The sequence below is a fragment of the Rhinichthys klamathensis genome, unplaced genomic scaffold (genome assembly GCF_029890125.1).
Source record: "Rhinichthys klamathensis goyatoka isolate OS25496 unplaced genomic scaffold, OSU_Roscu_1.1 h1tg000181l_1, whole genome shotgun sequence".
Taxonomy (NCBI): domain Eukaryota; kingdom Metazoa; phylum Chordata; class Actinopteri; order Cypriniformes; family Leuciscidae; genus Rhinichthys; species Rhinichthys klamathensis.
The window spans coordinates 2137501-2149623 of NW_026606709.1; the positions used below are offsets into that span (position 1 = coordinate 2137501).

General features: G+C 38.1%; 1 protein-coding gene across 2 annotated transcripts in view; it reads left to right on the forward strand.

The window, feature by feature from the left end:
- btbd11b (BTB (POZ) domain containing 11b) overlaps positions 1–12123 on the forward strand; it is a 66943-nt gene that overhangs the window by 33036 nt on the left and 21784 nt on the right. For both annotated transcript variants that reach the window (XM_056261252.1, XM_056261251.1), the window contains exon 2: positions 4434–4577. In XM_056261252.1, coding sequence (XP_056117227.1) covers positions 4434–4577 — 144 coding nt within the window. The remainder of the gene's footprint in view (positions 1–4433; positions 4578–12123) is intronic.

Sequence of the window (12123 nt, forward strand, 5' to 3'; positions counted from 1 at the left end):
ACAGGTTTATTCGGCTGCAGTCACTTTAAGACCTGCGGCACATGACACAGATCTGGCAAACATCCGATTTACTCACAACTCCTTATGTTTATTTAAGACTTTATTTAACTCATTTAAGACTGTGCTCGCGAGGATACTCGACAAAACGGGCACTTTGGGATACTTTGGTGTTTTTGTCCGTTCAAGCGCTGTCTAAAGCGGCTTTCTGTGCGCACAAGTGGTGTGTGTGTCACACAGACAGGATATTCACTGATACTGCACTGGCTACTCTTTCGTGTCTTATCACGCTTGAATGGTTTAAAAGCATTTGCAAGAATAAGTGTAATCATATAATGTAAAGCTAGCCAAAGGATGACGGAAAAAAACGATGCTGGATTACAGTAATTGCGTTGAATATTTTTATGCGTTAAACTGGAGAAAAAAAATGCGTTTTGACAACCCTAATACATATATAATATATATATATATATATATGTAAATATATATGGACATATAGTAAATAAATAAATAAACAAAGGTCAAATGTCTTAAATTAAGTGATGTCCGGCAGACAGTCAAAAAGGAGAAAATGTATATCGTAAGTTGAAAAAGAAAAGCTGGAGGCTCTATTTTTCTCAGTTTCCCTATGTCATCATAAACTCAGCTCCTTGAGAATAGAGACTTTGTGGAACGGGTATCACTTTGGACACACTTTTAATGGTTTCCAAACCCAAAGGCCTTTTGGATAGCGAGCTGGAGTGAGGGAGGTCTTAATCTGCAGTGGCATCACTGGAAGATTCTACACACTTGAGGAAGACGAATAAGGAGCTTGAGGGAAAAACTTTTCACATCATGACCTGGCATCATGATCATTTATTTATTAGTATGCAGCATTATGCAAATGCATTTTCACACTGATCGCCATAACTCATTACAGCCACGAGTTAAGTGGTGGAGGCGCTGTATGAATGACAGTATGGTTTCAGGGTTTAGGCTTTTTTCCCTGCACCCTGATGCTTCGGTTGTTCCAGTAGATCAGTTCATTTATTTGCTCTTTATAAAATAAACATTTCATAATCTTTAATACCGACAAAATACTGATTTTCTTGTTCTTTTCAATCAGTTACTTTTTAATAATTTAACTGCAGATAATTATTTTTGCCCTCACATGGCTGCCTGACCACTGAATAACCTGCAAAATATTAATACTAAAATATTAATATTATTATTCTAGGTTATTTTCAATTATTTATTGAGTATATTGACCCACTCAGGGATCTACAAAGAGAAACCCCTGATATATAGAAATCTTGTTACAGTGCTCTGTTTAGTTTCTTTGCCCTGGTCTGTTTCGTTTTCCCTGTCACTGTTTTTTTGAGTCATTCATTCTCATTCATTATTAGTTGTGATGAGTACTCACCGGTTCCCTGTTTCGTTAATGATCTTCCTCTGTGTATTTAAGCCCTCAGTTTTACTCAGTTCATTGTTTTAACACATTTTCCTCATATTTGCAATTACTTTTATTTTTGTGTTTTTGCTTTTAACGTTTGTCAGACAACATAACGTAAAGTGTTCTGATTTTGTTTGAAAGAAACTATTACTTTTATTCAGCAAGTGTGCCTTAAATTTATCAAAAGTGACAGTAAAGACTTTTAAAATGTTACTAAGGATTTCTTTTTTTAAATAAATGATGTTCTTTTGAACTTTAATTAATCAAAGAAACCTGAAAATGGATCACGGTTTCCACAAACAAATATTATAAAAATATAACTGTTTTCAACATTGATAATAAGAAGAAATAAGAAAAATCTCAAGAAGAACACCAAATCAGCATATTAGAATGATTTTTGAAGGATCATGTGACACTGAAGACTGGAGTAATGATGCTGAAAATTCAGCTTTGCCATCACAGGAGTGAATTTTATTTTAAAACATGAAACATTATTTAACAATATTACTGTTTTTACAGTATTTTTGATCAAACAAATACATCATTGGTAAACATATGAAACTTTAAAAACATAAAAAAAACTTATTGACCCCAAACTTAGAATAGTTTATTTTCTAATAACAGTTTATTTGACCTTTTTGCTTATTTATAGCTTATTTTTGTGAAATATTTTAGCTTGAACTATTTTTCTTTAAAATAACTGTTACATGCCTTATTTTGTTATCTAATGTGTTTACCTTCATAAATTACTGGGGGAGTAGGCCAACTGAAAATTTGCCATAAAATGTTTTAGCACAATTTCTTTTTGAAGCATAATCATACAGAACAAAATTAGGCAAGAACTTGGAAAGAAGCCATGGGTTTTTAAAGGGTGTGTGTGTGTGTGTGTGCATTTCTCTGCGTCTTTATAGCCTATACTGCAATTAGAAAGGTTTACCCTGACCGATGTTTGAGGAAGTGGAGCTGAGAGTAAAGTGAGCGAGATGCCACCCGTTGCTTTAAGTGTTTCAGGCTGGCTGTGCATAAGCCTGGCACACTCATCTGTCACAGAGACCCGCTGAGAGTTTTAATAAGAGCTCTGGATTCAAGAGATTGTTGGGAACAAAGGGAAATTTTGCTCCCATCTAGGATCTTATGCACCTGTCAGTCAATCTTCATTGAGCTGAGACCAGGGAAATGGAGAGCAGGATCTTATTATGAACATTTATGAACATCTGCAGGACTGTGAATTAGTTTGTATAACACATGAATACAATAGCAGCGTACTAGGCCCAGGTCAGTGAGGTGTGGTCTTGCATTGCTAAACACCTGTACTTCCTCCCATGCCGCAGGCAAGTAACCATCACTCCACCCCTGCCTTGTCTCCATGGCAACCTATTTCAAATTCTATCAGGATGCGCCTTATTTCTTGATTCCTCCTTGAAGCAAAACACACTTACTGTAAGATGGACTGCAAAATCTATATCACAGTAATAACGAAAGGGTGCATTTTTTTAATAAGAATAACATGCCTTAAAAGACCTATGATGAGTCTGTTGAGCGATATATTACAATATATATTATGATAAGCAACATACAGTACTCTGCCGTCATATCTCCCGGGTGGAATCGATTAAGGATTTACATCATTCTCTCTCTCTCAGGCAGCCCCCTAAAATTACATTTGCCTCACAGAAGTAAATGAGACGGTTCAAACGAAAGCCCCTCTGTCAGTGGACAACAAAATTGAGTCATTTGTTTCAGCCACATCATAATTTAACATGCCGTCGGCTCCAGGAGTGTTCGGCAACAATGGAAGTGATGAAAACACAATGATGAGAGTGAATCCAATTTTCGAGGAGCTCAACCATCCTGTTAAAAACAATAACCAGTGTGATTCAGACACTAGCGGAGTCTCAGCTCAGTGGTTCGGATGTGAGCCGGGATGAAGAGCTTTGTGGTGGTGCAGTAGTGCTGAACAAGTGAGCCCTCAATCTAATGCTGATTTCAGCATCGCTGTGTGATGTTGAGTCTGTTGCATTGGTACAATGCAGAATCCTTACTTTTATCATCATTTAAACATTAGCATTAAGTTGTATGCAAATCCGTGTTCCACGAACAGAAGGCGGCAGTTCTTTGAAGTAATTGCTGGTTGTCCAGAAAGGTGATACGCCTCCCTTTCTCCTTGTGAGCAGACAAAACAAGAGGCCGGCCAAGTTTCTCACCTGTTACCGCCCAGGAGGGAGTCCTGTGAGACCTGTTGTGCAGTTTGCCTGAGTATTATTAAAGGAATAGTCCACACAAAAAAGAAAGTCTGTCATATGAAAATATTTTGAAGAATGTTAGTAATGGTAACCAGTTTCGGTTCCTATTGACTCAGTGGAAGTCATTCAGTTTAATCATTTAGTTACCAACATTCTTCAAAATATCTTCCTTTGTGTTCCACAGGAGAAAGGGCCCTGTTTACACCTGGTATTTAGAAGCGTTTTCATAGATCGGATTACAAGTGGATGACGCTAAATTGGTAAACGGGGTCTAAAACGCTTTGAGCTTGTCCATTTTTGACCACTTCAAGAGGTAATCGAAAACGCATTTGAAGAACAGCCACAAAAGGCCGCCTACTCTCCACATACTGACCTTATGTGTAAACATTATGGGAAGCGCACTAGTCAGACGGGATTTAAACCTTGTTGACTGAAGACCCAAGTTTGGTTTGAAAAAGAAAAATGTACCAAGCACAGTTTCACCATTCCTGATTTCGAACACACACTCACAGTGTTTGACGTAAGCTGTCAAAAGTGGCTGCTCTCCGTATGTTTTTCCGCGTGATGGTGCGTGAACTTATTTAGTCCATTAGATCGAAATACCCACCCATAGATATTCATTTCCCGAAGGGTTTGTGTTTTTGACATGTCTTTAATGCGCTACAAGTTGCTTTTGATAAAAGGTTCTGCCCAATTAATGAATGTTAAATTACATCTGACTGTACATAATTTTTTTATTTTTGTTTAATTCTTTTGTGCAGGAATCCTCAGTTTGCCGGACAGTTTGAGCCTGCACAGGAACCAGCAGCGCTCAAATAAATCTGGAGACGCCTACAGTCAGTCCGAGCAGCGGACTATTGAGCAGTCCCTGCTGGCCACACGCGTGGGGAGCATCGCTGAGCTCAGTGAGTAACCAAACATCTATTTTTCAACTTAAATTGAGCTCTTCTGCACCATATACTTTTTGTCTACTAATAATTCCTAGCTCAGAAAAGCGGAAGCTGCCATCATTCTTTGGTTTAATACTTGTTTGTGTATGTGTGTATGCACACTTTAAAGAGTTTTATTCAGTAGTTTTGTTGGGTGATCTGCAGCTCTGTTTGATTTGCATGTACAGCACATTTTCACAGTGTTCAGGAACCGCTGCATGCTGGTGTAGAGTGGTAAAGATATACATTTTGATGCAAATTCATTTCGTTTGAAGTAAGAATTAGCCCCAGGTTGCAGTCATTTCACACCAGAGGTATGTGTTTAGTGGTAGGAATCCATCTGCTCAGGATTCAGGCCTCTCTCTCTTACCTCAAATAGGCCTTTAGCTCTCAACATCCCATACATACAATCCACTCTCATACAAGTGCCATACACTGTATTTGATTTCCCCATGAATTTAATACAGTGCTTTAGACATCTGTTTTTAAAAGGGTCAAATGTTCAACAGAGCACTTAGACCGCATTCAGTTAATCCTATGTGCATTATCAATCTGGTTCTTCACTACAGTAATGTCAAATAATTAATTAGTTAGGCAACAGCAACACTTGTGTGTGTGTGTGTGTGTGTGTGTGTGTGTGTGTGTGTGTGTGTGTGTGTGTGTGTGTGTGTGTGTGTGTGTGTGTGTGTGTGTGTGTGTGTGTGTGTGTGTGTGTGTGTGTGTGTGTGTGTGTGTGTGTGTGTGTGTGTGTGTGTATATGTGTGTATACTTTTTTATGTACAGTACCAGTTAAATGTTTGGAAACATCACTATTTTTAATATATTTCCATATATATATATATACCATTTTTTGTACTTTTATATTTTAAATATTTCATTTATATATATATATATATATATATATACACATTTATATATATGCATTGTCTTAGCTGTGTGCTTAGGGTCACTGTCCTTTTGGAAGGTGAATCTTCTGCCCAGTCAGTATACACCCAGTGTATACTGGACAAAGTTTTTATTAAGGCTTACTCTATATTTTGCTGAGTTGGGCATCCCTTCTACTCTGATGAGTCCCTCAGTCCCTGCCGCTGAAAAACACCACCACAGCATGATGCTGCTGCTACCACCATTCTTTACCGTTGGGATGGTATTGTGCAGGTGATGAGCAGTGCCTGGTTTCCTCCATACATAATGCTTGACCAGAGAATCTTGTTTCTCACAGTCTGAGATAGTCCTTTAGGTGCTTTTTTGCTAATTCCAAGTGGGGTTTCACGTGTCTTCACTGAGGAGAGGCTTGAGTCTGGCTACTCTGCCATAAAGCCCAGATTGGTGGAGTGTTGCAGTGATGTTTGTCTAAATTTCCCTGAACCAGAGTGACCATCAGCTTCTTAGTCACTACTCTAACCAAGGTTTGCTCAGTTTGGCCAGTAGGCCAGCTCTAGGAAGAGCCCTAGTTATTCCAAACTTCTTCCATTTAAGCTACATGCTTCTGTCATCCTTCAATACAGCAAAAAAAAAAAAAGTTTTTTGCTCTGATATGCATTTAGGCATATGCTGAGTGTCTTGACAACGACATATACAACTTTAATAGAAATTTAAAATAGAATTTTTGCTGGAATGTTCATCATTCAAGTGTAGCTCTCAGCTGTGCCCAAATTTCCATTGTTTTTTCCCCTGCATTTATTTGCATACTGAATTATGATTGGTCTTCTTTCTTGCATATTTTTGAAAACTGAATTGTTATGGCTCTTGTCTTCCTTGCATAAGTTTAGCCAGTTATAGTTGCTTGTACACTGCACATTGACGTGTGATGCGCAGCCAACTGAAAACATGATGCATGCGGAGTGTCATGACAACGACAGCATTTCATTTATACAGAAACAAAGCCTTAAAACTCATTCTTGCCTAAAACTTCAACACTTTTCTTTTGCTGCCTTGCAAGCACTGTTATTTCCGTTAGGAAATGCAAATCTGATTCGATATAAAGCTCTCTTACTTAGGAGAATGATCATGTAATTCAATATATTTTACAGCAGAAAGCTTGTTCTATTCTGGAGAACATCGATTTTAAACGCAATACTATATGTTCTGCAGTACAGAAATCTTCTTAGCCGCAATGCCTGCCTTGAACTCGACAACAACAAACACAATCATTCACATCCAATACAACAAATACGCATGTCCCTGTTTAATATCTGAAAAGTAAATGGAAAACATACCATAGCAAGCCCACAGAAGCAGATATGCACAAAATGCTGCTGTCTGTTCCTTTAAAAATGCATGTGCTCTTCAAATCTTAAATATCAAATCTCCATTAGTACTTTTTTATAGACAGTATCCATGGAGATTTCCATAAAATGCTTAGTCTATTTCCAGCTCTTATGGTTTCTCATGGTTGTCCCCAGTGACCCTGCAGGGGAAGTTTAGGGCAGTTTGAACCCTGGGTAGGGACAGCGGTCCTCCCCTGCTTTACACATCCAGTGCGCTGCCTCCAGCAAGGGCAGGAACAACAACTGTCACATAGAGAGTCTTTCTGCATTTGGACAGTCACAACAGAGCACTCTCTTACTCAAAGGGCAGAGTTTATTTTAAGAGAAAGCTGCACTTGCAAAATGTAGATCTAATTATACAGTTTTATTTTTATAATGATATAAACGAGTTTTTGTGTATGTTGCTGATTTATTTTTCACAGGGTTTGCCTGTGCAGAAAGCTTTAAAATATTATAAACTTAATGTGAACAAGGCACCAAGTCTGTATTCAGAAAATGTTTCTTAATGTATATTACGTGATGTATATTATTTTCAACTGCTTTTTCAATATGCACGATTAGCAGTAGGATCAGGGTTATTAGGGAGTTCATATCTGTAAGTTATTAAATTGGAATGGAAGGCATTCAGACTATCCAAGTCACTGCCTCTCAGGAAATCCTTGTTATCTGAAGCAGCACATATGACCTTTTGGCTTGTCACAATCCTCTCACAGCCGTACATATCCAGAGGGAAGTCTGAAATCTCCTATTCCATACGGTAATTGTATTTTAATATAATTACACTCTTATAAATCCCATAACATCAGAGCACGGGAATAGATTAAATATTTCTATTGCAGTTCATAGGTTTTTATGTGTCACTCATGAGCCAGTTAACTAGAATACGTCTCTCCCTGCAGAGCACTAGAGGGTCCAAAGGTCAATGCATTAGAAGCCTTTTTTGTCGTATTTGTCTCTCAAAATTCCATTGTGTCCTACTCCCTCGTCGGATTTGCCTGGAAAAATACATTTTCTTTCTGGGGTCATTTTAACAGTGCTTATTTTAATGCAGATTGAGTAGCTATTGCTTGCTGACTGTATAGAAAAGATAAGTGGTGGATATTTAAATTTAGTTTTCTATTATTGAAAATAAGCTCTCCCCTAGTAACTAAGTGACAAATGAACTCCAGAGAAGCTAAGCTCATTTACACTTTATGGGCTTTTTTTCTTACATACTACATTTGTTCATGTAATGGTTTGGTTGATCTAAATAAGACTAATTCTCTGCTTTCAGCATTTGAGTGTGCATACAAGAACTTTACTTTGGGCTATTGTTACTTAGCCATTAACAGCTAATTGGGAAATGTGCATTTCTTCATTAGTCTGACTGCACCGATTCTAAAAACAGCCCTAAAGGAGAATCAACTCTTATGCAGAATAAATAGCTGTTTAAGTGTCTCACATTAGGCTCTGTCTGAATGAGACCTGCACCACTCAGGAGGGTTTTTTTTTTTTGGTTGGCCAGAAACCAATCAAAGACCTTTGTGGCTAAATTGCCATCAGTGAGTGTTTCCATGCCGTCTATAATATTTTTTCCCCCTTTATCCTAAAAGTCCCTGTTTCCTCCCATTGCTCTGCTAATGCATCTATTCCCTCCTGCGCCATAAAACGCTCATTACATTTCATTGCTTCATTGCTCTGGAGCACCGCTGTTGCCCAATGACTGGTTTTGAATTGTTTATCTACACTTTTCTTACAGCATACACAGTAATTCTGCTAAGCAGCGAGTTTTCTGTTGCAGGAATTGCTGTAGCTTTGATGGCTGCTGGAATATATGTTTCTTTGGCTTGTCTAGAAAAGTCAACTGCATTATATGGGTGTGATGAGACCCAGACCTAGTGGTATTTTTAACTGAACAAATAAAAGAAAACTTTAGGTGAAACTCATGAAAAGTGTAAATATACAGCAACTTTAAATATATGTAAAATATCTAAAAATGCAAAACTCAAATGGTCCTAACATTTTTAAAGCTCCAGTCCGTAACTTCTTTGGGTTAAAAATTATCCAAAATAAATTTTTGAGCTAGTACATAACCAGCCAGTGTTCAAAACTATCTGCTTGCCTTAGCTCGATTCAAAACAGTAAGCTTGTAATAATGTTTTTAATTCCACCAGTAAAAATAAAGTTTCCGCGGAAATCCACTTTATGTAAAAAATAAAGTTTATTAATTTGAGCATGTCTTTGCGTCATTACGTCACATCTGTACACATAAAAAGGTGTCTCGGCTAGTAGGCTATATTGTTGGAGGTGGAGATTTATAGCCTTTTCTTACAGCACTTGATATAATTAAACTTATTAATTTGATGGCGGATCCAGAAAGGTTCAAACGACAATCACCAGTGACAACTGGAGATTCACCCATTGTAAAATGCAAAAGACTGGACTGAGAGTTTGGAAAAAGAGACTGCAACCGGGCCCATGCGAAACCAAGGATAAATATTGGAAGGGCATTAAACGTAGTCATGCAATGCTGATGTTGTTAACATTAACAATTTGAGAACAAAGTATAATTTGCACGGTTTGACGTGATATGAAAAACGATAGTTAGATTTAATCAGCGCGATTTACTGCAATGCTTTTTTTCAGTTAGTTGGTCAGAAGAGCAAAAGTGGATGTTACTTACTTGTTCAGATGACATTTTAGGGTGACAATTCTTATGTTGGTCATACTTCCAAAAAGTAGAATCTGTGATTCTGAATGCCAGGATCCACACCGGTGCGGTGACTGACAGCTGCACATTCTCCTCAAAACATTGGATTCACGCTGTGCCGTGCCGAGACATAACTCACGTAAAGTTGATAATTCTGCGAATGACTGCACTTGCAGATTTCGAACAGAGATGGCGACAAAGAGGAAAAACTGCAGACTGTAGCTTTAAATATTATCAAAATATATGTAAATAATTTTGTTTCATCACTTCACATAACACAATCCCAAAACGTCTGTGGCTTATTTATGTGATTTTGAGCAAATTGAAGCCGACTTTTCTTGTGCTTTTGGGTCAATAGTTGTGTACGTCTTGGAGTTCTGGCATGGAAACAGCATGCGTTTAGTACGTGCCTTACTGTTAGAGTTGTCAAAAAGACATTTTTAAATTGTGACTCTTTAAGTGCTATTGGGCGGAATCTTAAATGCCTCTGATTGGCCATTTTGTTCACACGCTCATCAGATATGTCTGTGATTGGCTACAATGATCAACGCACGGGAGTGTTTGAGAGAACACGGATGTGTTTGAAAACGTGAGCGTTTGAAAGCACAAGCAGTCCGCTGATAGACGCCTGCTTTCAAACTGTATCTGTGTAAGCGCCATTTTTAAAATTTCAGTACCGACTTGGTACCGAAGTCAGTACCTTTTGACAACTCTACTTACTGTGCAAGCTGAAACCTTAGTGCCAGTCTTGCTGCCTGTCTTTGCAAGTCTTGCTGCAGGTCTTTTGCAGTCACTCAAGGGTTTTTCTGAATCTGCCATCTCAGTAATCTGGTTGCAGCCATTGATAGCTTCCTTTTTTGCCCCGTCCAGGTAGTGCAACCACTGTTCCTTTAACTTTGAACTTGCGAGCTATGCTTCCAACAGTCTCTAGAAACATTTAGTGCCTTCGCTATCTTTTTGTATCCTGTTCCTTGTTTGTAAAGGGTGACGATATATTATCTTAACTTTTTGGACCATTCTTTTGACTTTATATTTCATATTTCTAACATGCAGTCAAAAGTGACACTCAACAAACCTAGCCAGTTCAGATATGTCATGTGTTGTAGCTCAAGCACACCTTGTACAACTAATGAAGCCCTTGATTAGTTGCATCAGGTGTGCTTGAGATAACACCTGTTTTGCAGATGTGTGCTGTTGTGAGGGATTCTATTCAGGGGGTTGAATAATTTTGAGACTGCAGAAGTCATTAAAAGTTGCATTTACAGTTGAATTTTGGGGAAACCACTTGAAACATTTGTTGTGTTGAGCTTTACTAAAAAAATTTAAATGACTTTTGTTTGATTTTTTCATTGCAAACAGCTGAAAGCAAGTACACTTTTACAATAAACCTTATGTGCAATGGTAGTTGAATACTTTCGATTACAACTGTGTGTGTATATATATATATATATATATTTTATGTTATACTCATGACATGCAATTTTCCAGACATTTTAAATAAAACAACTACAGTTAATCCAGTGAATCCCAGTTTGACGGATCAGAAAGACCAAACTATCTGTTCTCTCGCATAAAGCTAAGCAGAGCACCTTTCTCTCTCATGGCCTTTTCTTGGTAATTTATGTCTTGGCTCTGGGAGGACAGCCAATCGATTCTGCTCAGTTTTCACAGTAAAACACCATTCTGCATCCTCCATTCCCAATGTCTCATTCTCAGTCTGGTGATGAAGGGCACCTTCTCTGCTGTTACACATGAGAGTATCATATTTAACTCAAGACACTCAAGCAAAGAAGAAAATGTTCTTCTGTGTTGGTTTCTTACATTGCCATGCTTACATACGAATAGCCTGCAATACCTGTAGATGATTCGCCCTCTTGGTAGTGAGGTTTACGATCATGACTAAACGTCGAGGACCTTTTGCCGTTGCTGTGTTTGTTTAGCTGGTTAATCTTGAGCATATCTCTCAGTCAGTTCCTCTGCTGCCCCTCTGACTTGAGGAAATGTCACACGCTATCATGAATAAGAGATGAGTGTCGGTCACAGAAGTGCCCCAGGTGGCTTCCAGTCCCTCTCCTCCTCTCGAAAGCCTCCTGCCACCACCTCTGACTGCTAACGCTGTGTGTTTCTGTGCTGACAGGTGTATTCTTATACGCTTTATTGTTTTGTGTGTGTACTTTCGTGGCTCCTGATAATGTATTCTGCATAATCCTGTAATTACTGTGTATAATTACAGTGCATATCTTTGCCCTCCGCTGTTATATAGTCCACATCGCTTCCTCTCAAACTCATCAGTATTCCCTCTTTATAATGGCACCATTCTTGCTTTGTTCTGTCATTATTTACTCACGCTCATGTTGTTCCAAACCCAAGAAGTAAACTTTTTTGTTTAAAAAAAAACAAGAAAAAAAAAAAACATTGAGAACTTTTTCAGAATGCCTTCTTTTATGTTCCACAGAAGAAAGAAAGTAATGCAGGTTTGGAACAACATAAGGTTAACAGAATGATGAGAGAATGTTCATTTTTAGGTGAGCTATTCCTTTAAATATGCTGCCTTGGCAAAGGA